This window comes from Theileria orientalis, chromosome 2 (assembly GCF_000740895.1).
Source record: "Theileria orientalis strain Shintoku DNA, chromosome 2, complete genome".
NCBI lineage: Eukaryota > Apicomplexa > Aconoidasida > Piroplasmida > Theileriidae > Theileria > Theileria orientalis.
The window spans coordinates 1110710-1136248 of NC_025261.1; the positions used below are offsets into that span (position 1 = coordinate 1110710).

General features: G+C 42.1%; 21 protein-coding genes across 21 annotated transcripts; 9 read left to right on the plus strand and 12 right to left on the minus strand.

Moving 5' to 3' along the window:
• Positions 1-107: 107 nt before the first annotated feature.
• TOT_020000533 (lariat debranching enzyme) lies at positions 108-1844 on the plus strand (the record flags this gene model as incomplete). Its single annotated transcript, XM_009692279.1, has 7 exons — positions 108-216; positions 281-375; positions 410-702; positions 769-890; positions 920-1005; positions 1041-1534; positions 1616-1844. 7 exons carry the CDS (start codon positions 108-110, stop codon positions 1842-1844), a joined length of 1428 nt encoding a protein of 475 aa, XP_009690574.1.
• Positions 1845-1947: 103 nt separating this feature from the next.
• Positions 1948-2652, minus strand: TOT_020000534 (conserved hypothetical protein; the record flags this gene model as incomplete). Its single annotated transcript, XM_009692280.1, has 1 exon — positions 1948-2652. The coding sequence occupies one exon, from the start codon at positions 2650-2652 to the stop codon at positions 1948-1950; it is 705 nt and encodes a 234-aa protein (XP_009690575.1).
• A 21-nt stretch (positions 2653-2673) lies between these two features.
• TOT_020000535 (nucleolar protein Nop5) lies at positions 2674-4310 on the plus strand (the record flags this gene model as incomplete). Its single annotated transcript, XM_009692281.1, is given in 4 exon segments — positions 2674-2761; positions 2772-2830; positions 2863-3023; positions 3155-4310. The coding sequence occupies 4 exon segments, from the start codon at positions 2674-2676 to the stop codon at positions 4308-4310; spliced, it is 1464 nt and encodes a 487-aa protein (XP_009690576.1).
• A 99-nt stretch (positions 4311-4409) lies between these two features.
• On the minus strand, positions 4410-4718 carry TOT_020000536 (hypothetical protein; the record flags this gene model as incomplete). The annotated part of the gene is made up of 1 exon (XM_009692282.1): positions 4410-4718. One exon carries the CDS (start codon positions 4716-4718, stop codon positions 4410-4412), a length of 309 nt encoding a protein of 102 aa, XP_009690577.1.
• A 34-nt stretch (positions 4719-4752) lies between these two features.
• TOT_020000537 (hypothetical protein) lies at positions 4753-4878 on the plus strand (the record flags this gene model as incomplete). The annotated part of the gene is made up of 1 exon (XM_009692283.1): positions 4753-4878. The coding sequence occupies one exon, from the start codon at positions 4753-4755 to the stop codon at positions 4876-4878; it is 126 nt and encodes a 41-aa protein (XP_009690578.1).
• Positions 4879-4926: 48 nt separating this feature from the next.
• Positions 4927-5553, plus strand: TOT_020000538 (hypothetical protein; the record flags this gene model as incomplete). The annotated part of the gene is made up of 2 exons (XM_009692284.1): positions 4927-4976; positions 5460-5553. 2 exons carry the CDS (start codon positions 4927-4929, stop codon positions 5551-5553), a joined length of 144 nt encoding a protein of 47 aa, XP_009690579.1.
• A 246-nt stretch (positions 5554-5799) lies between these two features.
• On the minus strand, positions 5800-6471 carry TOT_020000539 (TS-Ikeda type piroplasm surface protein precursor; the record flags this gene model as incomplete). Its single annotated transcript, XM_009692285.1, has 1 exon — positions 5800-6471. One exon carries the CDS (start codon positions 6469-6471, stop codon positions 5800-5802), a length of 672 nt encoding a protein of 223 aa, XP_009690580.1.
• A 196-nt stretch (positions 6472-6667) lies between these two features.
• On the minus strand, positions 6668-7330 carry TOT_020000540 (conserved hypothetical protein; the record flags this gene model as incomplete). The annotated part of the gene is made up of 1 exon (XM_009692286.1): positions 6668-7330. One exon carries the CDS (start codon positions 7328-7330, stop codon positions 6668-6670), a length of 663 nt encoding a protein of 220 aa, XP_009690581.1.
• Positions 7331-7688: 358 nt separating this feature from the next.
• On the minus strand, positions 7689-8855 carry TOT_020000541 (conserved hypothetical protein; the record flags this gene model as incomplete). Its single annotated transcript, XM_009692287.1, has 4 exons — positions 7689-7847; positions 7901-8470; positions 8603-8670; positions 8768-8855. The coding sequence occupies 4 exons, from the start codon at positions 8853-8855 to the stop codon at positions 7689-7691; spliced, it is 885 nt and encodes a 294-aa protein (XP_009690582.1).
• A 21-nt stretch (positions 8856-8876) lies between these two features.
• TOT_020000542 (conserved hypothetical protein) lies at positions 8877-9614 on the minus strand (the record flags this gene model as incomplete). Its single annotated transcript, XM_009692288.1, has 2 exons — positions 8877-8904; positions 8971-9614. The coding sequence occupies 2 exons, from the start codon at positions 9612-9614 to the stop codon at positions 8877-8879; spliced, it is 672 nt and encodes a 223-aa protein (XP_009690583.1).
• Positions 9615-10136: 522 nt separating this feature from the next.
• On the minus strand, positions 10137-10895 carry TOT_020000543 (conserved hypothetical protein; the record flags this gene model as incomplete). The annotated part of the gene is made up of 4 exons (XM_009692289.1): positions 10137-10287; positions 10318-10418; positions 10459-10815; positions 10851-10895. 4 exons carry the CDS (start codon positions 10893-10895, stop codon positions 10137-10139), a joined length of 654 nt encoding a protein of 217 aa, XP_009690584.1.
• Positions 10896-11016: 121 nt separating this feature from the next.
• On the minus strand, positions 11017-13285 carry TOT_020000544 (sulfate transporter; the record flags this gene model as incomplete). Its single annotated transcript, XM_009692290.1, has 2 exons — positions 11017-11157; positions 11300-13285. The coding sequence occupies 2 exons, from the start codon at positions 13283-13285 to the stop codon at positions 11017-11019; spliced, it is 2127 nt and encodes a 708-aa protein (XP_009690585.1).
• Positions 13286-14039: 754 nt separating this feature from the next.
• Positions 14040-14078, minus strand: TOT_020000545 (hypothetical protein; the record flags this gene model as incomplete). The annotated part of the gene is made up of 1 exon (XM_009692291.1): positions 14040-14078. The coding sequence occupies one exon, from the start codon at positions 14076-14078 to the stop codon at positions 14040-14042; it is 39 nt and encodes a 12-aa protein (XP_009690586.1).
• A 294-nt stretch (positions 14079-14372) lies between these two features.
• On the plus strand, positions 14373-15080 carry TOT_020000546 (conserved hypothetical protein; the record flags this gene model as incomplete). Its single annotated transcript, XM_009692292.1, has 4 exons — positions 14373-14420; positions 14452-14659; positions 14727-14837; positions 14869-15080. 4 exons carry the CDS (start codon positions 14373-14375, stop codon positions 15078-15080), a joined length of 579 nt encoding a protein of 192 aa, XP_009690587.1.
• Positions 15081-15292: 212 nt separating this feature from the next.
• Positions 15293-16030, minus strand: TOT_020000547 (cyclophilin-RNA interacting protein; the record flags this gene model as incomplete). Its single annotated transcript, XM_009692293.1, has 1 exon — positions 15293-16030. The coding sequence occupies one exon, from the start codon at positions 16028-16030 to the stop codon at positions 15293-15295; it is 738 nt and encodes a 245-aa protein (XP_009690588.1).
• A 228-nt stretch (positions 16031-16258) lies between these two features.
• TOT_020000548 (conserved hypothetical protein) lies at positions 16259-17239 on the plus strand (the record flags this gene model as incomplete). The annotated part of the gene is made up of 2 exons (XM_009692294.1): positions 16259-16934; positions 17046-17239. The coding sequence occupies 2 exons, from the start codon at positions 16259-16261 to the stop codon at positions 17237-17239; spliced, it is 870 nt and encodes a 289-aa protein (XP_009690589.1).
• A 326-nt stretch (positions 17240-17565) lies between these two features.
• TOT_020000549 (uncharacterized protein) lies at positions 17566-19537 on the minus strand (the record flags this gene model as incomplete). The annotated part of the gene is made up of 5 exons (XM_009692295.1): positions 17566-17736; positions 17899-18177; positions 18259-18437; positions 18683-19221; positions 19260-19537. 5 exons carry the CDS (start codon positions 19535-19537, stop codon positions 17566-17568), a joined length of 1446 nt encoding a protein of 481 aa, XP_009690590.1.
• A 604-nt stretch (positions 19538-20141) lies between these two features.
• TOT_020001067 (conserved hypothetical protein) lies at positions 20142-20677 on the plus strand (the record flags this gene model as incomplete). Its single annotated transcript, XM_009692296.1, has 2 exons — positions 20142-20216; positions 20258-20677. 2 exons carry the CDS (start codon positions 20142-20144, stop codon positions 20675-20677), a joined length of 495 nt encoding a protein of 164 aa, XP_009690591.1.
• Positions 20678-20832: 155 nt separating this feature from the next.
• Positions 20833-22863, plus strand: TOT_020001068 (nucleolar protein; the record flags this gene model as incomplete). The annotated part of the gene is made up of 7 exons (XM_009692297.1): positions 20833-21109; positions 21144-21223; positions 21254-21345; positions 21443-21633; positions 21825-21963; positions 21996-22321; positions 22421-22863. The coding sequence occupies 7 exons, from the start codon at positions 20833-20835 to the stop codon at positions 22861-22863; spliced, it is 1548 nt and encodes a 515-aa protein (XP_009690592.1).
• A 337-nt stretch (positions 22864-23200) lies between these two features.
• On the minus strand, positions 23201-24082 carry TOT_020000551 (GTPase; the record flags this gene model as incomplete). The annotated part of the gene is made up of 1 exon (XM_009692298.1): positions 23201-24082. One exon carries the CDS (start codon positions 24080-24082, stop codon positions 23201-23203), a length of 882 nt encoding a protein of 293 aa, XP_009690593.1.
• Positions 24083-24712: 630 nt separating this feature from the next.
• TOT_020000552 (proteasome subunit y) lies at positions 24713-25516 on the plus strand (the record flags this gene model as incomplete). The annotated part of the gene is made up of 1 exon (XM_009692299.1): positions 24713-25516. One exon carries the CDS (start codon positions 24713-24715, stop codon positions 25514-25516), a length of 804 nt encoding a protein of 267 aa, XP_009690594.1.
• Positions 25517-25539: the final 23 nt, after the last annotated feature.

Here is a 25539-nt window from a genome sequence, read left to right on the forward strand (position 1 = left end):
CTAAAAGAAAATGATAAAAAAAAACTAAAAATACCAATATAAATCCTCAAAACCATTAAAGAGAATAAAAACCCATAGATTAAAAATATTTTTAATCTAAATTGAGGATGGATATGGGCCTGAAGAGAAATATGAAGGAGAGAATAGGACCTACATCTAAAATATTAGAAAGTCGAGCAGATAAGCCGTTATGTGGACTGCTACTCATTATTATGTGTATAAAATTAAAAGTCTAAGTAAGATAAATCAAATATGTTACAACAAGAGGTTAAACATTAAGCGATTTTGAAATCGAATGTGGGAATAAAATTTTGGGAGAATCCTAACAAAACTAGGGTAAATTTAGTAGAGAAAACGAATATAGGTAGAATGAACGTAAGTTTGTGTTTATTTAAATTATTCAACGAAGGATGACCTTAATTTACAGATTGCAGTGGAGGGGTGTTGCCACGGGGAGCTGGATAAAATATATGAGAGAATCCGCAGCCACGAGCTGGAAAGTGGCACGAAAGTGGATTTATTGCTGTGTTGTGGAGATTTCCAGTCGATACGAGACGAGGCTGACTTAAACGACCTCTCGTGTCCTCAGAAATACAGAGAATATCGCGACTTCAAAGAGTACTATAACTGTGCTAAAAGCTCACCAGTACTGACGGTGTTCATCGGCGGTAATCACGAGGCGCCGGACTTTCTGAGAAACCTGTAAGTTTGCGGAGGTTTCGCCCAAATAGAAGAAGTTTTGAGAATGTGTGTTAACACACAGTTCAGGTATTACGGAGGGTGGGTGGCCCCGAACATATACTACCTGGGTCATTCGGGAGTGTTGAACGTAAATGGGCTCAGAATAGCAGGAGTTTCGGGGATATACAACTTCCACAGTTACACGAGGGGTAAGTTTGGCACCAATGAAGATGTTAAGGCTACTTTGAGGCGCACCCTTACACGGAGGAAACGAAGAGATCGGCATACCATATTAGGGAGTTTGACGTAAAGAAGCTGAATTTGGTAAGGTCGGCCTGGTGTTGACTGCAAATTTATAGATAAAGGAGCCAGTTGACATTTTCCTATCGCACGACTGGCCCTCGGGAATAGAGCACTACGGCAACCTGCAGGAGCTGCTGAGGATAAAGCCGTATTTTCACCAGGACATAATGAGTAACACGCTCGGGAACCCTAGGACCAGGGAGCTCCTGGATAGGCTTAGGCCTCGCTTCTGGTTCTCAGCTCACCTGCACGTTAAGTACGAAGCGATGTACGCGCACGACAATGGCAACTTTACGTACTTTCTGGCACTTGACAAGGTTCTCCCCTACAGGGAGTTTTTGCGGGTGTTGAGCATTTTTCCCGCGGATGTAAACGGCAGTACAACCTGTGATAATGGCAGTAGTGCTCACTCACAAACTGCACAAAACGACAAAGGTACACGAAACAACGTTAAACTGTGCTACGACCGTGAGTGGTGTGCAATACTCGTTGCCAACAAGGACAAGATGCCCCTGAACACGTTCCCATCCGTGCAGCCGATTACTCTGAAGTAGGTTAACTCAGACACATACACACATATATGTTTACACACATACACATAACCGCCTCTAATTATAAACATGATATTTAGTGAGCCTACTGAGGAGAACTACAAGTTTGTGGATAATCAGTTCAGTCACTCGGGGTATGAAACAGTGGCGCACGGCAATTCAACATTCTACAGCGTCCCATACCACGAGGGCGCCCATTTAAACCCCAAGGCCCAGAGGGAGGACTTCATGAAGTTGCTCGGCCTCCCTGATAACAACTACTTCAGCCCAGAGTTGAATCAAAAATTCCAAGTCAACTTTGTAGAATAGCGTAAACTGTACAATATGCAAACACTAATGTTTTAGTAAATCAGCCGTGTATGTAATTTGTACTACATTACAGAATTGAAGCAGGCCTAGGCAGCGGTCGTGCCTAGCGCTGCTTAAAGTGAGTTGAAATGATGGTGGACAAAAGCCTCAGATGCGATAACTCCTCCGCAAACTCGGAGGCGTCGGAGGACTCGATGATTGAGCAGCGGCGCAGCAGCGCCCTCCGGGTCCTCTGCAGATCATAGGACACATTTTCCGACATTGCGTGCAGCTCGTCGAGGATCAGGAGAATGTTGAACAGCCACTTTGACCTGTCCTTGGGAACCTCGGTGCCCGGGAACTGGCAAATCAGGTCTGCGATCGCGTGGAGGCACTCCTCGGTGCAGCCGTAGTTCACGCCGCCTCTGCAAAGGTCCGGTATGGGAGCGGGCGGGGACTCGAGGAGGTTCTTCCAAATCGCGTCCTTGTCGCTCGGCGGGATTGACTCTCCGGCAAGGTCGAGGGCGTAGTTCCAAATCGAGGAAACCTCCCTGATGTTCTGGATTCCGTAGAGGTAGTGAATGTGTTTTTTAACTGACTGGAAGTACTTCAACTCGTCATCGTTCAGCTCGAACCCTGAGTCAAGTTTTTGGTACTCTGCGTCGATATTTATTAGGCGGTTGAACTGTTTGGTTGCCTTGGAATCCTCAGGGATTGAGCCGTCGTTGTTGGCGGCGTCACTATCAGATTCCTTTGTTTCGGCAACTACGACGTCGGGAATTGACTCGTTTTCGAGTTTAACTTGTCTCAAATAGGTATCTACGTCCATGTTTTAGTGGAATCATACATAATGAGGGACACTAAAGGGGAAACAGTAACGAATACGTTCAAAGTGGCAATAGCAAAAAATAAAAGCCCTTATTTTAAACTCGACAACAGTAAAACTAGGTGTAATCCGGATTAATAATAAATTCGATGTCGACGCCCCCACCCGGGTTCGCCATCTGGTTACGATAATATTATATTATTGTGTTTATAGGTAGCTTTAAAGTTTATAGTTTTTTTATTTTTAAAAATGTTGATGCTGCTGGAGACTCCAGCAGGTTACGGTCTGTTTAAAGTAACGAACGATAAGATACTAGAATGCAGTGCCGATGAGGTTTCCAGGTATTTTGAGGACTCCGAAACCGCTCGGTCATCGTAAGTTTCTATTTAAAGCAGTTTAGCTGAAAATTTTTAGTCCAAATTGTCCATATTAGGGTCCACATTAATTTTTGTAATTAAATTATTTATTGTGTATTGTTTTACTAAAATCTAACTTATTACTTCAGAGTGTGTCTCAGATCATTTATGAAATTCAAAAACAGTGAAGATGCAGTCAACGAGGCTTCGTGCCTCATGGAATCGCGCCTGGGAAAGGGTCTGAAGAAATTTTTAACCAAAAACATAATCAAGAAGGAGTTAACTGACGAACTGGCTATCTGTGATAAGCTGTTGGGCATGGAAATCCAGAATAAGTTGGACATAAAGGTGTGCTTTAACCCGACGACCTCTGAAATAATACGAGGTGTCCGTATGCAGTTTCACGAGCTCGTGACCGGCCTCTCGGAGCAGGACACAAGGTCAATGGCTCTGAGTTTATCGCATTCCCTGACACGATTTAAGCTCAAGTTCAGCCCCGACAAGGTGGACGTGATGATTGTGCAGGCCATAGGCCTCCTCGACGACCTCGACCGCGAGGTCAACAAGTTCGGAATGAGGCTTAAGGAGTGGTACGGCTGGCACTTCCCAGAACTCGCCAAGATCGTCCCCGACAACCTCATGTACGCGAAGGTCGTGAAGAAGATCGGAATGCGAGATAACGCAAAAAACTGCAGCCTCGGCGAGCTCCTGCCCGACGAGGCTGCCAGGGAGGTTGTGCAGGCCTCCGAGATTTCCATGGGGAGTGAGATTTTCGAGGACGACCTCGAGTCTATTTCCGAACTCGCCTCGCGCCTCGAGGAGCTCCTCGAGTACCGGGAGACGCTCGAGGAGTACCTCAAGTATCGCATGAGCGTGGTTGCTCCGAACCTGACGTACATGGTGGGCGAGCTCATCGGCGCCAGGCTCCTCTCTCACAGCGGCTCTTTGATGAACCTGGCCAAGCACCCGGCCTCGACCGTGCAGATCCTCGGCGCCGAGAAGGCTCTCTTCAGGGCCCTGAAGACTAAGTCGCACACTCCCAAGTACGGCATTATTTACCACGCCGGCCTCGTCGGCCAGTCCGCGCCGAAGCACAAGGGCAAGATCTCCCGCATACTCGCCGCCAAGCTCGCGCTCTGCGTGAGGGTCGACGCTCTGAAGGAGAACGACGGCCCGACGGTGGCCATCGAGAATAAGAAGTACGTGGAGAACAAGCTCGCTCAGCTGCTCTCTGAGGGCGAGGGTAAGCACAAGCTGGCCAGGCCTGGGTTACAGGAGCCCTCCAAGAGAAAGAAGGTGAACTAATGTCGTTGCCCAGTCCTCCCTACCTGATATCTAAACGTGCACTCGTGCTGTGCTTACGTGTGTACACATGTATAGCATGTACGCGGCATGTATAGTAAATTACTCAATCGCTACGAGTAGCATTAGGGCGATGGCTAAACCACTCGAGCATGTAAAAAATGAGTTGCTTTCCCTCGCTTCCCCTTCGATCAATGGGCTATCTTCGCTCTGGCTTTCGGCGCCGTCGCCTGAGGCCTGAGACTGAGAACCCTGCGAACGCAAGTTCTCCGCCTCTCCAGAACCCTCCGAAGCTTGCGCCGGCCTCTCCTCTGCTGTCTCCTGGGGAAGTAGGGGCGTTCTTTCACCAGATGGAGCTCCTGAAGAAGGCGGACTTGCGGGCTCTGGTGCACTGTAGGTTTGACCAGCCATGGAAAAAGATCCAAAGCTGGCAAAGAGAATAAAAATGGCGACTTGGAATTTCATCGTTTGTAAAATAATTGAACGTGGAGGCTCGATAACAGTCGTAAACTGCAATAGAATGAATGGGATGGGTACGGCCTTGTTGTGGGATGAGGCGAATGTTGGGTAGGTCATGGTGTTCGTGGACAGATACAATTGAGAAGGAATAATAAAGAATATGAACGAAAATCGAAGAGGGATGACTAAAGACATGTGGGCAATCGAAACGTATTGAGGTTTTTTGGCTGTTGGTAGCCAAATTTTAATTTTTTTAAATTGGCTATTCACACACATCAAGTGTGAAAAAACGTGTTTAAAAAACATTAATGTAATTTTTATTAATCACACTAATATATGAATCAGATATGCAGTTAGAACAAAATCATTATGTAGATAAATGTACTCATTTAACTAAAATACAAATTGGTAATTCAAAGAAGAGAAGATAGGTAGGAGAAAATAAAAAGGGAAGAGAATAGAATTAAAGTTTAAAATATGGAGGAATAGAAATAAAATGATGTTTACAGGTGGTTAAAGAAATAAAATCCTGGATGGTAACAAAAGTAATCTAGGACGTGTAATGTAAACAGCCGGAAGAAAACAATAAGTGGAAATATGAGTTATAAGAGTCACATTAAACTATAAGTTTGTAAGAATGGATTAAAAATAGAGTCTATAAGGTTATGTGTATAAATTTCTGAAAATATATAGAAGAAACGATGAAGCACTGGAATCTGCGAAAAGGATATGTGCAAGTAATTTGGAAAATTGGATTATAAATGGGAGAAAAAGTAGTTATAAATAATGTTGAATTAATAAAATATTGGAAATAATGGAATATAAAGAAAAAAGGTTAAAGAAATTGTAAATTGGTCCAGCAGAGATGACGGTGGATGGGGAAGCATAAAAATAAATAGGAAGATATATCTAAGCAAATATGGTAAATTAAAACATTGAAGTCTTATGTAATGTTTCAAATCGATGGCCTGATCTAGATAGAAGAACACTTTAGTTCACCGTATAGCCTCCAACGCTAGTCTCGTGTGTTAGTCTACTTCAAACAGAATTTAACCAAGAAAACAACAAGAGAGGCAACAACAACGAATACCACAACGACAACAACCATGAGAACGTATTTCTTCTTGTCAGACTTCTCTTCCTCAGTAGCACCGGCAACAACCTGTTCAGCCTTGGTTGCCTTGAATGGTTTGTAGGTGGAAAGGAGGTCATCACCGATCAAAGAAACAAGGTTGTCCATCCTTTGCTTGAACAATTTCCTGTAACCGGTCTCGGATGTCTCATCAATTGTTGGAATGAACACCTCCTCCCATTCGAGCTGTGGGTTCAACTTGAAGTGCTTTCTGTAAGGAGCCCATGACCAGGAGTAGTATTTGAGTTTTATAAGGAATGGAGCGATATCAGCCTTCCAGAAAACCTTTATGTAGAAAACGTAGTCGCATTTCATGTTGTAGCCGGCGACCTTGAGCAGACGTTCACCATAGAAAACTTTGCTGATGTTCACGTATTTGTCTCCATCCTTTTGGTAAGTGTAGGCCTTGTAGCCTTCCATATCACTCTGGAAGTGGTTGATTGTTATTCTGTCGGGGAATTTACCATCCTTGTCGATATCTATGGCAGTGCCTGAAACGGGGGCAAATACCAAGCCAGATTTCAAGGTGTGTACAAAGATTGCTACAAAGAAAACTTTGGTGTATTTATGCATAGTTAGTACCGCGGAAATAAGAAAAGAAAATTAGTGATTTTAGTGCACTGCATTGTTGGTGTGTTCGACAGTATGGGGGCGGAAAATAGGACCTGTGCGTGGATTCCTGACCCACATCGAGGGCGTATCTATACAAATGGACAATAAGTGATATGTTAAGAGTGGGTGCTTAGTTGATGCTTAGCTATTGCCCGTTCTAAATGTGGGACAAAAAGGTGTAGAGCACCGGAAGAAAAAATGACAAATAAGATATATCGTTGCTCGAAAACCCAGATTTTTTTTTCCTTAATTTATCGCCTTCGAATAGTTTAAACTCCCTAGTCACTACTTCCCCCTCGTCTTCTTTCTCCTTGCTCTTCTCAGACTCAATTATTTCGTTTACCTCGGCCGCGACGTCGTCCAGAATTAATCTTAATTTACCCTTAGTTATCCCCTTGTCATAATAATAAGTGTTTTGCGCCTTCCATTTGCCTGATTTTGTCAGGACATACGCCGGGTAAACCCTAGTATACCAACCATGATACTTAATGAATCTGATCATTATAGGTGTATTAAATTTCCAGTAAGATTCGATTCCATACACGTAATGTAACACTATTTCACTTTCATTTATTTTTATTGACTCGTTTCTGAATCTAACAGCTCCAACAGAAAAGCAATCAGGCCTCTCAGCAATATACTTGCTGTAGCCATCAGGACATAATTCATCGGTTTTTTTATTGGTAATCATGTAAGTCCGATCAGAATTAGTAGCTTTTCTATCTATATTGACTGTAACATAATATGAATGAACAATATCTATATCAAATAATATTTTACAGTAAAATGGTAATAGAACAATTGGTATGGATATATTCATTATTATGATTATTAAAAAAGAGAGGCTACATTCTGTAGCATTAGAATCATTGCAAAATTAACGGCCCTGGTCTATTTAACCAGTGGACAAATCAATTGTTAATGACTGAATATTTTAAAAATGAAGAAAAAAGACATTTCAGAAGAAATCAAACAAATGTGTAAGTATTTTATCGATATATTGTAAATTTTTATTGTAGTGCATTGAAGGAAGTGAAATTGGTATTGATAAAATAATTTAGTAAAAATGTGTATATAAATATGTTTAAAGTGGTACTTAGATGTGAATGTGACCATATAATTACCTACTAATCGACTACAAAGATATATACGAGTGTATATTTACAGAATCTAAAAAATTAAAAATCAGCATTTGGGGCCTTCTTGCTCCATCTATAAAACAGTTCAACTGCTAAAAAGACTAATATTCTACTGAAAAATTGGTTACTAGCCTTATTCCGATAATAATTTACAGGTAACTCTGGTTTTGGATTGAAATCTATGTTACATACTGAGCTCTTCAATAGACAATTTGTTTTCAATTTTAAAACAAATATACATAATACAGTACCGGCAATATGAACGAAAAAATAACAGGAATGGTGAGAAAAAATCCGATACCGGGAAGCGGTTTATCCTCTGGAATATCCCCCAATTCACCTAATATCTCAGATAAAAGATCTGCTAATTCTTGACCGGATATAGGTAAATGTTTTATTTGATCTGCAGTCAGCCGAATCTTCACCCAGTACTTGTATTTAGTTAGCCGATAATAACTGTAAGCTGGTTTATCTTTGTGAGAGTGTTTTATGGACATTAGTACTGGAGTTTCATATTTCCAGAACACAGCAATCTTTTCAACATCTTTCTCGGTAATTTCTTTGTTTCCTTCCTCCAACTTTTTCTTTCCAAAGTAGAAGTTGGTGACATTGAAGGAATCATCCTGTTCATAGATGTGTTCAGTGAAGCCGGGGGGACCGAATGATATTACATCTTTATTTACTATGTAATGTTTTTTTCGAGGATTATTTGCGTTTTTATTTATGTCTACCGTAACATCCAGACTCGTTGATGCATTAATACGTTTAGTGTGTAAGAAAAAAAATGTAAGAATAAAGGATAATTTAATGATGATCATTTTCTATCCCATTTTAGGCATGAATAAAGATAGTTTGACTTAAAATAGTCAAAAATTTTACATGTATGGGGGATCAAGTTAACAGAGAATATTATGAAATATTATTAAGAAAATAATTAACAGGCCTGTTGATACCCCTGATGTTGTTTTTCTAGTCAGAAATGAGAAGAAAAATGAAATGTGTGAGTTCCAAGGCCCAGGATCTTGAGGAACACCAACCAGCAACCATAGTATTCAAACTACCTACTAACACATATATTCCAGTTATTCAAATTAAAGTGTTTTCTGAGTTAAGTTTACGTTCGATTAGAATTGAGAATGTGTTAGTGAATTCCTTGTTTTTGTTGTTGGTCGTGGTAATTGTTAGTAGAGTGTATCGTTTCGCCATATTCCCGGTGATAATTGAAGATTACTGGTTAGGCGAGTTGAAAAAAACCCTGGTGAGTTTTGTTTTTGCGAAATTGAGCCAAGTGATAGTGCCACGTCCTCCAGTCGCCCCTTACTTGAGGTAATAGAATGCCAGGCCTGCAAGCAGCAGAACCAGGAGCCCTCCCATCACCAGAAGCACTATTATCATGGTGGTTTTGTTCACCGGGGGCTTCGTGTCGTCCTTGCCAGTCTCGGGAGCCGGCGGCCTTGGGTTCTCAAGCTCGACCAGGTTGAGGAGCTTCGTTAGGTTCTCCGTGGTCAGCATTCCGTAGCCGTTCTGCTCAAACTCCGTGCCCTCCACCTGCTTCCAGTCCTTTCCGAGCCTTCTGTAGTACTTGTAGTATGAGCTTGCTCCCGCGTAGTAGTACCTAAAGGCGATCACTAGGATTTGGTCCCCCTTCCAGTATGTGTAGGCGTCGTACACGTAGTTGACGGTGAGTTCCTGCCCCGAGACCAGCACCTTTTCCTCTCCCATGACCACGGAAGACACGTTAAAGTACTCGTTTTTGTCCGTGCCGAACAGCGCGTACTTGTTGAAGGCCCTCGACACCCCCGTTTCGTCCCTCTTCTTCACAACTACCACGTTTTCCCTGCGTTCCGATGAGGGGTTAACGTCCAGCGTTACTGTCCTGTAATTGATGCTGTCCGTCGGCTCTGTTGTACACTTGCAGACGTTAAGGATCAGGAATATGAAAAGCACACTTTTCAAGCTCGCCATCTTATCTGATCTAGTTGGGTCAAATTAAATTCGTATGTTTGTCTACTTTTTATTTTAGGCGCGTTTTCTGTGATCTTTTGCAAAGAATCTTGTAGAGATATTAATGTATAGTGATTTCTCGCACGCTAGGCTCCCCTGCATCCTGAAGTGAGGTGCACCTCAATTCAATGGGCAACTGTGCGATTCCAATCGTTTGCATAATTGCCAACCCCTCATAGCATTCGCCCAACCTCTTTGGACTAATCCCCTGGACTTAACTCGGCATCTTCGCTATTATCAGAACTACAAAAATGGCAACTGGCCGGATCTCATGTCCAGGATTCTTGCACACTCGGCCCTATTTGTTTATCCTTCCTCTCACTACTTTATCATCCTTTTGAGTAATCATCCATCAATAAATAGTCCATGCCTTATATTGACTTTTTTTCTGAGCTTTATAAGCTGGGCTAGGACTACATTTATTTTAGACATTTACACATTCCCCTATCTTAACCCTGTTCTGCATCGTAGTTACAATCAGTGCTATAAATGGGCCTTCCGAAGCCTGTTTAGTCTACTCGTCATTAACTTCGTGCTCCGACTCATTGCAAATTTTTCTGCTGCTTCGTCGCTTTCATCCGATTTAGACTTATAGTTTCCGATGTTCTTCTCCAACTCCTGAATGTACTCCAGCCTATAATTAAATGTTTAAATTAAAATAAACCTTTTATCCATGGGAATCTTCTTCATATGGTCCGATTCGTGCTTGTATATCATGTTATCTATGGTCTTGTCCCTTCTGGTTACACACTTGTTGTAAATAATCTAAAAAGGTGTATTTGCTTTGCTTTTTTACCAAACTTACGTAATGCGATTTACATCTTGACAGTCTGTTGAATTTAGGCTTATCCTTGTCCTTGTTATCTTTGGCCAGACCCTCTATCACACATCTGTTCAATTTAAAGTATTGCTGGTCGCACAAGTTTATTTCGTCGATGTTGATGTACTTCTGGTCCTCCTTTTCGCTGGAAGTCGTGATATCTGCCACGAATGGAAGCACCAGCGACCTCTCCTCCTTCGAGAAGTACTTGATGAAGTCAGGAAGAACTGGTAGCTTGTGCAGAAACGGATACGACTGCAGCTCGTGTACTTTTAGTCCTGACTGCCTCTCCCTTATGTCCTGGATGAGCCCTGATACCTCCGAACGGTCCAGGAACCCTGACTACGTAATAACTGCATCATTCGATCTTAACATACCAGGAAAAGTCTTTTAAAACTAAAATTCTGTTTCTCATCGGTCATATTATTGATAAAAAACTGTTTCTTTCATATATTACAGTAACGGGTAGGATAAATACTAATATATTACAGAAGTGGTGGTAGGGAGGGCGCGGTCGCTGGTTCTTCCTAGGATTCCACTCAGTCACTGGCTTGATTTCATCTCAAAAAACGGTGTGTACAGCGTCGGGAGCGTTGGCGGCGTGAATCCCACCAGGTCGTGCTCCATCAGCCTGCACAGCCTATTCATCTTCGCGACCTTCTTGATGCATCCGTAGCTCAGTCCCTAAAGTCAATTAGCGGTTGAAATATTGTCGTTTCAAAACATCTTCCCACTTGCGCTTCACTGGTTGCGCCAATAACTTGGCCAATCACACCGAGGCGCAATAGTTTACGTACATAGCTACGATCCATATTGCTAAACTTACCTTGATCAGCAGGCACTTGTTGTGCGAGTTGTACAGCGCCTTAAGCGAGTTCAGCGCCTCGATTGCCGTGTAGTCGAACAGGCTCGTCGAGGCCAGCAGCACCATCACTGTGGTTTCCGGGTCCTCCTCGGGCTTGAAGCACCTCGTCAGCATCCTCTTGCTCGCGTAGAAGATGTTGCCCTCGACTTCGTAGTACTTGATGTTCGCCTCCTTGTCGTAGTAGATCTCCACCTTGAATTTCGACTTGCTTTCCCAGACGTAGGAGAAGGCTGCGAAGACGATGCCGAAGAAGACTGCCAGCGGAACCACCCAGAGCACGCACATGATCGTCACCACGAGTATGATGAACGCGTCGTAGCGCGAGATTTTCATCTTCATTCTCGGGTGCAGGTTCCGCACGCTCTGCGGGAACGCGCTGAAGACCACCATCGGTATGCTGAACCACTTGAAGCAGTGGAATGAGACGCTGAGCATGATTCCGCAGAGCGAGGGTATCGGGATGTAGTTCAGGATCGGGTATCCTCCCGCCAGCATCACGAACACGAAGAGCCCCGTCGTCAGGTTCGACTCCTTGCCCTTGGAGCCGCTGTTCAGGTTCATGATCGTGATGCCCACCATGGAGCTTCCTCCCATGCTTCCCAGCATTGAGCTCAGCATGTTGCCCACTCCCAGGCCGAAGAGCTGCTGGTTCGAGTTCGGTTCCTTTGCTCCCAGCGTCTTCACAATGTCTGCGATAATCAGCATCTCGATCATGATGCTCGCCGTGAACACCAGCGCCTGCTTCACCAGCGCCAGGTCGAACTTCAGGTTCCTCAGGGAGTCCGTGTACTTGACGAAGAGGACCGACGGGAATGACGTGCTCGAGCTCAGCTGCGCCACGCTGCCCACTGTCGATATCTTCACCTCCGGCAGCAGCTGCGCCACGATCGAGTAGTGTATCAGGATCACCACCAGGATGCCCATCAGCGCAGCGGGGATGTACTTTCCTATCTTCGGGATGTGGTGCGAGAACTGCGTGATTGCGAACGCTATTAGGCAGTACAGGATCGAGATGTACAGGTCCTGCCCCTTCAGGTACTTCCCCGTATCGAAGTCGTGGAAGCCGTGCAGCTGCGCCTTCGCGATGATGATTGCCAGGCCGTTGCTGTAGCCTATGATCACGCTCGTCGACAGGAACTGGCTCACGCTCGCCACGTGCACCAGCGAGAAGACCAGCAGTATTGCGCTCGCTATCATCACTGCCACCAGCATTCTCGTCAGGCACATGTCGTAGTCTGCCTGCGTGTACGTTCCGTTTTCCGGGTTTAGTGCGTAAGTGCCTGCCACTGCTGCGAACGCTCCGCTCACTCCTGTCACGATTCCCGGCGAGCCTCCCAGGAGCGTCGCGCACAGGCACAGGATCCAGCTTCCGTGCAGCGCCACGTGTATCGGGATTCCTGCGATGAATGAGAAGCTGATGACCTCCGGGAGCATTGTTATTCCGCACAGGATTCCGTTGAGCAGTTCGTTCAGGTAGTACGAGAAGTTCTTCCTCGGCTTATTCTTGAACCCCCAGCCTGAGGCGATTCCTGACACGCAGTGCTTCAGGCTGTACATGAAGGTTGAGTGTAGCGGCAGCAGTATTCTGATGTCATCGCACGGCTTTTCCTCCTCCTCCGCTGGAATCGGCTTCTTCATCTTCTTGAAATCGTGCCATGTTGAGTGGCTGAAGTCGTGGTAGTTGTATTCTAGTGTCGGTAACTCCTTTTCTCCGTAAAACTGATAACATATTCCAGCTCCCTCTTCTTCTTGCTTCACTACCTTTATAAAATCCAATTCCGGGTCCGTTTTTGACCTCTTCATATATTGAACATTTTCTTCGGTTTTCCCTACTAAGTAATCATCCTTGGACTCGTTTCTGATAATGGGCGCTGTTTTTCTAGCGACATTATGGGAAAGGTCCTTAACGGCCTCGTTCGATTCTTTATTTTTTTGTTCTGAGGCCATTTTAGCATTCTTAGCTATACAGTTCTTTGTATTAAGAGTTTAATGGTACAGTAAGAGGTAATATTAAATTAGATCTGTTCCAGAGTCTATACGACAAGTTATGTGCGATCTTAAGCGAAATGAACAAAGTTGACTACATAAATTACTGGAATAAACTTAATCTGACAAATGGTTGATGTGTAGATCTATAAATTACAGGAATACGAGTACAAAACAGTATAATTAATAAAACAATTTTAAATCGGATACATTTTCAGTAGACAAACACATATACTGTTTAACAAATGAATCTCGTGATAAACTTTATTATTGTGGGTACCATGGATTTTCGGCGGAATTACACTTTAGGTTGCCGTATAATAAAATTGTTGTAATTGTATAATTCTATAAATTTTAATTAATTAAGTAAACTTTAATTTGTTTAATGGGATTTTAATGCTAGGTACACTCACAAACAAATGGATTAACTAGGAATAACTGTAAATCGAATAATGGTAATAAAAAGGATTAAAAATTTATAATAAAATGAAATACATGGTTATGAGCTTACACATCACTAAAATATACTCATTTTTCAAGCTTTGTTTTCGTCTATAATTCTGGAATCCTCATATGTCGTTAGGAATAGTCTAAAAATAGATAAAAAATGAATTAAAATGAATGTTTTTGCATTAAAAGATATTTTTTGATGATGGTTATTTGGTTTTCACAAAAATGGATTGGAAAGATAATGAAATAGCGGCTCCAGGTGAGCTTAATGTTGAATATGTGGAAGGCTGAATTTAAATAGCATTTTTCCCAAATACCGAAGATTAATATTTGATAATTTAATCCTTTAATTGTGGGCTTTCCTTAATTTAGTGGAAATATAATTCCGGCGCCATGCACTTGCATGTTGTTTTGCCTAGGTGTGTAAAACGTAAATTGAGTAAATATTTTATTAAAGAGAATTAATAGCCTGATTTCACTGGTAATATATTGAAAAGCCTCCATTATACTGGAATATTAAGGAATTTGGCTACACATTTAGCTGCAAGCGCCATAACCTTATAAATAGCGGAAATTCAACTAGTAATTCACAGAAAACATGGAAATAGATTGCACTGGCACTATATTTGCAAAATACTTCGGGAAGGTTAGTTCCTAGGTTCATAACTTGCGGTTAGGTCTGCGATCAGGTGTCCTTCGGATGCCCAGGCATTTTGACGAGGAAGTCAGATAGACTGGTCAGGGAGTACAACAGGAAGCCCGCAAAATACCATAGAAATGTCAACCAGGTGGTAAGGGACGTCAAGGGGCGCGTTTCGCAGAAGTTGCAGAACATCAACCTCAAAAATGAACATCGTAACTCCCGCCTGAGAGCATCGGAAATGGGTAAGGCTTATATAGCTATTTTACATAGGCAGTGTTCCAATGTACTGAGACTAATTCAACGTTGTAGTTTTAAATCAGCCGGTCCACAGAGATAGCGATGAGACCGTGGCGGATTCGAGTGCCGACGACGACGACGCCTCTGAATTTCAATTCTACAAGACCGGCCTGTACTACTTGGGTAAGTTGTGCCACCTAACGTCGCGTTTTAGGAGCAGGAGTGGGAGCGCTGGGCGTGGGCGCGCTGGCATCAGTTGGCCTGGTGGCGCTAGGCGCAATCGGATGCACTGCCTACTGCATTGAGAAGCTGCTGTGCGTGGATCCCGAGTACCAGAAGGAGCTGAAGGCCCTAGAGGTCGAGAACGTGTATAGGCCGGACATCAACAACGTTCCCTACTTGTATAGGAGCCCATACCGATACTAATCTTACTCCGATTATACTTACTAGGTACTCTTTAGTTATCAACATTCACTCGTTTTGCGCGTGTACATAATACAACAGCTAAAGTATCTTTTCAAGTTTGGGCACGTTTGTTAATACGCATGGCCATTGACGTAAATGAGTTTAGGTAAGTAAGCGCACTCGTTAAGCTTTAGTACATTGGAGAGAAATTGGAGACGTGTGTAAATGGAATATTAAAATACTGGCGATAGTGGGTGGTTGAAGCCGCCCCGACGGTTCATGTACTGGCGATACTTCCTCTTGGACTTCTTCTTCACGCCGGAAACGCTCGTCTCCTCGTGCTTCTTGTTCTTCGTGGTTTCGAAGGATGAGATGCCCATCATGCTCCTCAGGAGCTCCTCCTCGTCCTTGAGCTCCTCGGCAACTTCGTGCTCTCCGTCGGAGTGGCCAAGGCTGACGCTCAGGCTTCTTCTTTCACGTTTGGCCGGGCGTCCGTAGTCAGGGCTCCGACTGTCTCCTCTCCTGCCGCCTCGTTTGTAGCCTGAGTTTGGGCCTTTAGAGTAGCTGGGAGACCTGTGGCCTCTGGGTCCCCTGACGGACCTGCTGGTCGACTCCCTGTCACGGCGACCATCACGGTGAGTTTCCGAATATTTGTCGGAGCTTCTGTATTTATCGTATCTGTCCCTTCCGTGTCTGTGATAATCCCTGTTTAAATCGTCGGAATGGCCTGAGTGTTTTCTTGAATGGTGATCTGATTCCCTTTTTTTGTTGTCAGAGCGATCCCTAAGTACATTAAGATTAGAAGGGTGAAAACTGCACCTGTGGTCCCTATATTTGTCGTGATGCCTTTTCTCGGAGTGGGAATCCGACCTGCGGTCCCTGTGAGAATCTTTCCTGATGGAATCACGGGACCTGCTGCGACTACGATTTCTTTTCCTATACCTTTCGGAACTACGAGATCGGTTTCCCATAATTATGATTATTGCAAAAACACATAGTGACTATAATGTTAAAATAATGTGTATGGTAATAATAATAGAATGGTAAGGACTCGTGACACCACAAATCAACATCAAAACACAGTGATATGGACCCATATTATGTATATTAATGTATATAATGAGTATACAATATATATATAATACTTGCACGGTTGTTTAATTTTTTAATTTAGTTTTTATGAAGTAAATTGATTCGATATGGCTAAAAGAGGTAGAAAGCAGGTATTTAAAGATTCAGCCAGGGTTGTCTCTAAGTCGGAAGCAAGCAATATGCGAAAAGGTGAAAAGGAGCCCTCGTTGGACCAAAACTTAATAATTCCACTGTTGAAACTGCCCAGTGTGGACCTGTGTATTTCGAACACTTATCCAATTACCTGTATTAAGCCCAAAGTGGCATTACCGTATCTAAAAGAGCTCGAAACTGGGAAAGAAGAGGCTTTTTGTGAATCCTCTGACCCTGATAACAGCCTCGATGGCAGCTTTGGCAGTGGTTCTAAAGAAGAAGGAACAAAAAGCAAGTTGCACGCGTTACGAGGCCAGCTGTACCTGATGAACCTTCTGCACAGGATCATAAAAATCGGTTACTACAACAAGAGGGAGATTTTGTCGCTGTACAACTTCACGACTAAAAAGAACACGATGTTGCACCCGAGCTTCGTCAACGACAACACCGTCAAGACGCTCATAAAGTCGAGGCTGTCGAGGCTCTCGAACTATAAATTTTCACGCATCAGGCCGTTATCGCATGATTCTCAGGACGCCGCTTCACTCGGCAGTGACGACGCCTTGTGTTTCGACAACAGCACGTTTAGTATGTTGGACACCTTCTTTATACACAACAAGGGCCCGGTTATTAGGAGAATATCTCAACCAGGTACGTTAAAGTGTAGTTAATGGCGGTTGTGTACTCGTTGTATTGCTTAGTAATGGCCATTTACGCGTATTACTACCTTCCATATCGACTGTGTATTCACTGTAACTTTAGGGCACGATGACGCACTCAGCGAGGAGCGAATGCTATCAAATTTACTGAAAGGGAAGTTGTGTAACGGCAAGGACTGCACGGTCTTCAACAGATTTATCCTCTCGATTCTACTGATTAACAAGTACGACTTCCTGCCCCCGAACTTCATAAATGTAATGTTGTCCTCGCGGAGAGTCAGCGAGTGCGACTTCTAACACTCGGTATTGGCGATTTGCGCCAGTAGACCAGAGCACCCGGATCTACCAATTGAACGTGGATATCAATTGCAGTTGATGCAGGAACTCGGGCGCATAAGCTATTGTAACACTATGTAACATCTTCCAACACCTTGTAACACTGATTTTAGAAACGTGTGTTCAAAGGGGCTACTCAAGCTAGCCTTGGACACTTAATTTCGTACTCAGATACAAATGACTACATTGTACTTAAATATGCACATGTATAAAATTAAACGTGTACTTCACCGATTTAAAACTATAATTATAATATATTTAAACTAAATGTATTGAGTGAACAAGTATTATTTGGGAACATTTGTGGATGAAAGCAGCAAGTCAGGATTAATTTGGATCAAGTGGCACTCGGTCAAGGTGACAAAAACTTCATTCTCGTGGGCCAGGTTAGGCTTTCTCCTGTTGATTACAAAAGGCGCTTCAAACTTATGCTCATTGTCCTCGTCAGAGACAGTGCCCTGTTAAATTTAATATGAACGACCCAGTGGTTGGATAACCATAGTAGCAGTACCAATAGCTAACAATTATAATAGCAGTACCAATAGCTAGTATAGCAGTGCTAAAAGTAACAAGAGCCGACAGTGACTAACGTAACTATAGCTAAAGTTATTAGTAGGTACCTTTGTAATTACTGTCAAAGATTGCGTTGGTAGGAAAATTTGAGGTTTAATAACGTATGTGCGATGGTCTCTCATTTTCTCAAGGTTCTCCTTGGTACAGGATACTCCAACTATCTTGAGCACGTTTTCGGGGTCTTCAATGGGCTGTATGGCCAGAATGGAGTTTAAGTTGAAGGAACGAGGATCCTTCAGGTTGTCCAGTATCTTAAATATTCTGCTCCTGTGGCGAGATCTCTCAACGGAGTCAGTTGTCGTGGTAACAAATTCACCAGACTCATCCTACGATGAAATGAGGTAAAGTGGTTAGTGGTAAAAGGGTGCGTGTGGTTATAGGTAAGTGACAGCTGAGTATGGGTATACCTGGTTTATTATATGGAATATGTCGTTTAAGGTAACAATTCCGACATGTTTGTAGGTGGGATCAAGTTCATCTGCGCACTCCACCTTTCTTACGACTGCGATGTGATTGGGGTCCTGTTTAAAATGTGATAACACTGTCAAAATGCCAAAGTCATGGTCAACTGCGAAAGTTGGTTTTCCTAAAGTATGTTATTAGAACGTTGTTCGGTGATTGGTTGATTATGTTAGTTGATTATAGATATTGTTAGTACTTTATAAATATTGTCAATCGATTATATAGTGAATTATAAGTACTGTTGTTGAATTATATAGTGAATTATAAGTACTGTTGTTGAATTCTAAGGTTAATGGTATACGTAGAGGTCACCTAACTCAATTAGCTTGGTGACCGAGTAGTGTTAATATAAAGCTAACTGAGAGGTACCTATTGCTGATAAAAGGTCGTCAAGCTGATAACTGCTTCCAGTGTCAAGTAATAACAAATCTTTAACTAAAACGACAGACACGATTGATTGGGGTTTACTGCGGTCCATAATGGGTATCTTCGAGTAGCCTGCCTTGGCTATCTCCTCAATCAGCTGAACAGTTATCACGGAGTCAATGTCGAGTCCAAAGACCTTATCTATGGGCGTCATCACCGACTCGACCTTGATGCCACTCAGGCTCAGACACGCCTTTAAAAGCTTAGCTTCATCCTCGCTCAGAACTCCGCCGCATTCCCTCTGCAAGTCGACCAGGGCCTTCCATTCCTGCTTATTGTACACAACTTCAGAGGTCTTCCCTACAATCAGGTTCAAAAGAAGAGATATGGGCTTCGTTATAGGGTACAAGGTATACTTTAAAAAGATGGTGAGAGGGGCGAAAAATGAACACAGAAGGAGCTGGTGACGAAAAAAAACGGTCTGAGGGAATATTTCTCCAAAGAACGTAACGATGGCCGAAGAGACCAGGAAACCCATGGCGCTGAACGAAATATGTGATGTGTATTGAGAGAAACTTACAATTGAAATATTTCTCCAACGAAAAGAACCAAAAGTGAATTGATCATCGAATTGCAAACAATCAGAGTTATCATCAGATGATTGGGATCAGATCTGAGGGGTATAATTCTTCTTGCCCGTTTCTGTTTAGTTATTTCCTCCTTGGTAACAGGTACGAATTGCGATAGTAAATGTAATTGGAACAAGTCGAGTGAGGTGTATCCGATGGTTAAACCGGAAAACAGGGCACTAAGGCCCGAACAAATAATCGTAGCTAAAATATTAGCCCATTGTTCCATTTTAGGATAAAATTAGTATACTGGTCGTCACTGGATTTTGTAAATCACTGGGGCATCTGACTGATAAGAATCCTTTACACACTGAATCAAGGAAATCTATATGAGTGAGCTAAACATGTAATACGAACATTTTTTTATATTTATATGCATACACATGATCTGCGGTTATAAACTAGTGATGAAATTGTAAAACAATAGATAAAATGGGCACGGAAAATTATAAAAAAATTGAGCAGATTAATGCATAAATGTATACATGAATGTTTTGCATTTGTCTAATAGGTGATAATTGTTGAATTAAAAGGTGAATGTGTTGCAAATATACTGTAATAATTGAATTGGACGATCAAGCTAGCGAATACTGGGTAAGTTTTGTGAAAGGAATCTGGATCATTCATTGAGCAATTCTTTGTCGAGCTGGAATCCTGTAATGATAGTGATCAGGGCGCTATTGTCTCAAGGAGGTTGGAATTGACATTAAGGTGCGTCAATGTGTTTCAATATGGGGAGCCTAGTGTGTATGTAGAATCATCCCTCGTTAGTTTGCTCTTTATTTGTTTTCGTTTTATCATAATCCTACAAACAATAATCTATATAGTAAAAAATGGCTGATTGGGTACCAGTTTTAAAGGATACAGCTCTTCTTAACAATGGTTGTTACGGTGCCGGAATAGCAAACGTAAGTTGACTATAAATAACTAATCTAAACTTAAAATCCAGGGTGAAGATGGAGAACTGTTTGTTGCCGGAGATATTGACCACGATGGACTGCACTGGGATAGCGTTTACAAGGAAAACTACGAATTTGAAACCTCAGACGATAACGGTAACCCAGTTAAGCTCCAGATAGATGAAAAATTTACGATTAAGGAAGTCTTTGAAAAGAAGATGTCTACCAACGGCATATTCCTGGGAGGAGAAAAATACACCTTCGCCTCGTACGACCCAGCTCTGGAAAGCGGATCTTTCACTTTCGAATGTGTTTGCGGAGCGAAAAACAAGGGAGGCTGCCACCTGATAAAAACACCAGGAAACTACATAGTGATCGTGGTGTATGACGAAACAAGGGGCCAAGATAAAACAGTATCTAGAATGGCAGCATTCACATTGGCAGAGTACCTGGCAAACAACGGTTACTAAGTGTTTCGTTCCGTAATTAACCTAATTTGCAATATTTATTCATTTTTGCAGTATTTAAGAAAATTTGTGCTTTATACTCGAAAATCTTGATCCTTATCAGGGTGTCGTATCAGGCTTGAATTTTCAGTCAAATTAATAAATTTGTAAATTATAAAATGTTTCATTTAGATGGAGATGATGAGAATGATGTAGAAGAGTTGGTTTCGGATACCGACTCTTCCGAAGAAATTTCAGAAAAAGACGAATTTGAAGATTCTACAAACGTAGATGAAGCCAGGGATGATTTGGAACTAAAAGATAGTTTATCAGAGATAGATAAGAGTGTAGATGTCTCAGATTTGTCAAGTGTAAAAGAAAGAATAGAAATAATATGTGGAATACTAGTAAAATGGAAAGCAGTATCGGAATCCTCAAATGTTACAAGAAAAAGAGGTAAATTTTAAGAATCTAAGAAATGTGAATTTAGAATCTTTTGTATCGGAGCTTAAGCAACTAGTTACAATATATTACGGATATTCGGAAGAATTGTCAGACTATTTTTTTAAGGTTAGTACCAACACATATAAATGAGTGTAGTTATTTAATCCAACAGAGGCAATACAATTCTTTGAGGCAAATGAACAGCCATTACCGGTGACAATAAGAACAAATACACTAAAGACAAAAAGGTAATAAATATTTGGAAAAAATAGAAATATTAAAGCCTAGTATTAAAGTAGAATTGAAACTATGATGAAAACGCTTAAAAAACAAATATTAATTTAGAAAGGAGTTGGCTGTAGCACTGATAAATAGAGGAGCGAATGTGGATCCAATAGGAGATTGGACGAGAGAAGGGTTGGTGGTCCATTCCTCAAAAGTGCCAATTGGAGCGACGCCAGAGTATTTGGGAGGACATTATATGTTGCAATCAGCATCGTCACTGATCCCCGTGCTGGCACTGGGACCAAAACAAAGTAAGTAAATTAAAGTGCTTATAAGGAGATTATTATTATAACTATCAGTCGGAGAAAATGAGATGAACCTAGAACATAGATAAACATAAAACATGGATAAACATAAAACATAGATAAACCAGAAACATGGATAAACATAAAACATAGATAAACATAAAACATAGATAAACATAAAACATAGATAAATGTAGACGAAAAGGTGCTGGATATGTGTGCTGCGCCAGGAGGTAAGACGACGCACATAGCACAATTCATGAATAACACGGGAATACTATTCGCAAACGACGCAAATAAGGAAAGGTGCAAGTCACTAGTGTCAAACATACACAGGTACGGGGATAAGAAAATAGTAAAATTGGCAGAATGGGAATATTTAACACAATCGTATCGAACTATAGCGGAAACGATCTGCTAAAAGTACTACCAAAAATGGACAGAATATTACTGGACGCACCATGCTCAGGACTGGGCGTGATATCGAGAGACCCCTCGATAAAGGTGAAGAGGGGAATGAAGGACCTGCAAAAAAACTCAAACCTCCAAAAACAGCTATTAGCAACATGTGTGCAATTGGTGAAGCCAAAAGGAGTGATAGTGTATTCGACCTGTAGTTTGTCAATAGAGGAAAACGAGCAGGTTATAAACTATATTCTCAGCCACTACAAGTCAGTAAAGTTAGTACCACTGGGTAAGTAAAATGAGTAATTGGATATATTTAATTAGTAATATTTAAACATGTGTACAGTATGAATAAGTAAACGAACGATGAATATAATTGCCCTTTTAGGTATCGATATTGGATCAGAGGCGTTCTCAACCTTCAGGGGTAAAAATTTCCACCCATCAATAGGCAAGTATGCAAGGAGGTTCTATCCACACAGGCATAACTTGGACGGATTTTTTGTGGCCAAATTAGTTAAGTCGGAATCAGACGAAGGAAAAAGTAGTAAAAATGTGGCCAAAAAGGAAGTAAATGAAACATCGAAGAAGGAACCTTTGAAAAAAACCAAAAAGGTAAAAAGTGAATCTAAAAAAAATAAAAAGGCAGTAAAACGTACGATTAAGAAGGGACTTAAGTCCAAGGTTAAAGGCGGTGATAAGGAAGTTAAGTTTAATGATGCTGATAAGGAAGTTAAGTTTAAAGGTGGTAATGATGCTGTAAAACGTACGAATAAGAAGGGATCTAGGTCTGAGCTTAAAGGTGGTAGGGAAGTGTCTGCTGCTACTTAGCAGTGATGAACATGTGTAATGTTGGTGGAGAGGAGAGGATTTGCAACGATAGAGGGGCAGCGGACGACGTGTAACATACAATAATGTAGTATAGATTATCTTACAATAATGTAGTATATAAAACTCTAACGTGTACCATACAATAATGTAGAATATAAAACTGTAACTTACAATATAGCATATAAAACTGCTAAGTGTAATAATGTAGTATAAAGTAACTTACAATAATGTAGAATACGAAACTGCTAAGTGTAATAATGTAGCATAAAGTAACAAGTAATCGCCGACTGTATTTATAGTAAAAGTGCATTTGGTAGTCATATTAGTACAGTGGTGATCATTGTATGTTACAAACACCAGAGAGACAACTGTTATCAAGGCAGCCCATTTGAGAAATTTTATCCTTTCGAGAATTGGAGCTGTTGAGTCGACTGACGGTAGTCTTATCGTTTAGGGAAGTGGTGATCATGCTATTGAAACTGGTCAAACTGGCGACGTTGCCGTTGGGAAGCCGGGACTTCAAGTTGTACACCTGCTGAATCAAGTACTCAAACACCTCCTTGACGTTGTAGCCAGTGACAGCAGAGGCCTCGAAGAAGTGAAGGTTGTGCTCGTTGGCGAACCTCAGGCCCTCGTCATACAAAACGAAGTCGCCGCCATGAAAGGCAGAGGCAGAGGAGGCGCCGTTGAGGTGAGCTCCGCCGTTAGAAGCGTGATCGGGCAGCAGGTCGACCTTGTTGGCAATAAGAGCAATGACGATGTCCTCGTAGGAAGAAGTGCGCAGCTCATCAAGCCACTTTTTGCAGTTGTAAAAGGAACTGCGGTTGGAGACGTCGTAGACGAGGAGCGCTCCCACGGCGCGCCTGTAGTGGGCACTGGTGATGCTACGATAGCGCTCCTGCCCAGCAGTGTCCCAGATCTGAGCCTTGACGCTGCCCCCAGTGGCCAGAGGCACAGTCCTGGTTGCAAACTCGACGCCGATGGTGGCCTTGGCCTGGACGGGCAGAGACCCCTTTATATACTGACACAGCAAATGTGATTTGCCTGAAGAAAACATTAAACGTTGCTTGAGTAGTGAATAGTGAGTGTAATAAGTAGGTTTTAGGAGAATGTGTGAGCGAATCATGAAATTAAACTCAAGTGGCCGAGGTAACTTACCAACAGTCGCATCGCCGAGAAGGATAATCTTATAAACGTGCTCGTACTCCTCCTCAGCCATAACATAAAGCGTAATTCAAACTATCATTTATGGTACAAAACAAAAAAACATAAACTTAATATTTGAAAACTCCACACATAGGTGCGACACTATAATGGCAGTAAACAAAGTAAAACTGAAAATGGTCGCAACAACAATTTAAGAAAACGTGAAACAAGAAGCGAAAGTGCAAGTTCTGGTCTAAAATTTGACAAATTATAGACCGGCAACAGAGTAAAGTGGGAGCGAAGCGAGTAGACAAAAATGTAGAAAAACAAATAATATTTTACAAATCTATTAGCTTTAGTGTTAAAATTAAGTTAACAGAGTTTAAATGTTTTATACTCCTGTTTATAGTATACACATTTGAACATTGTCGGCGGTTATCTATATTGAGACAAAATTGTATGTATGAATTCTCAAGAATGGGTTTTAATAATAAAAAAACAATACGTAGATTATATATGTTTTATTTGTTGGTGGCTAAAAGTATAAAAATTAATGAATAAAGAGGCACCATTAAATGTGTTACACTCTAAGGTACCATGAATCAGAATCATTTATACGTTCTTCCATATATTTTCATAATTCAGCCCTAATATGTAATTTAATTATTTGATTTTGATTTGTTATAGATTTAGTAATCTGAATATGACAGACTTGGAAAGTAGTATAGGAGCATACAGCAACGTTGAAAAGCTGTTGTCTAATGAAAATGACTTCCTGCTGAACTCCACTGGAGTTGAAAAACATCCGGGAGGGGTTGATATGGGAACAACGATCATAGCAATGAAATTTAATGACGGTGTGCTATTGGCCGCTGACAGTAGGACCTCCTCCGGCCAGTTAGTCGTAAACAGAGTCGCAAGGAAGATAACGAGGATTTTGCCTAGCGTCTTCATGTTGAGATCAGGTTCTGCCGCGGATTCTCAAACTTTATCGACGATTCTAAGGTACCACGCCCAATCGCTACGGCAGCAACTTAGAAGGGGGGGAAGAGGCCACGCAGGCTCCAACTTAAGCATGGACGTGGACACAAATGACAGTTTGGACAATGTTACGCACACGTACAAGTTGGATGATACGGTGCAAGGCCCTCCCATCAAGGCCCTGGCCACAGTTACACATAACCTGGTCCACCAGTACCGTAACGCCCTCTATTGCGGAGTTATTTTGGGAGGATACGATTTCGTAAACGGTCCAGAAATATATAACATAACACTGGGCGGAACCCTGGTGGAAATCGAGGACTTCCTCGCAACGGGCTCAGGCTCAGGATTCATCGTCGCTTATTTGCAAAGCAACTACAAGAAGAACATGAACAGGGACGAGTGCCTCAGCTTACTGAAGAAGGCCATAGAGTATGCAGTGTTAAACGACAATTCCTCGGGAGGAATTATGAGGGCGGTAAGTGTGTCCAGAACTGCGGTAAACGAGTACTACTTCGTTCTATGAGCCTTGATTCTATCGAATAAGAA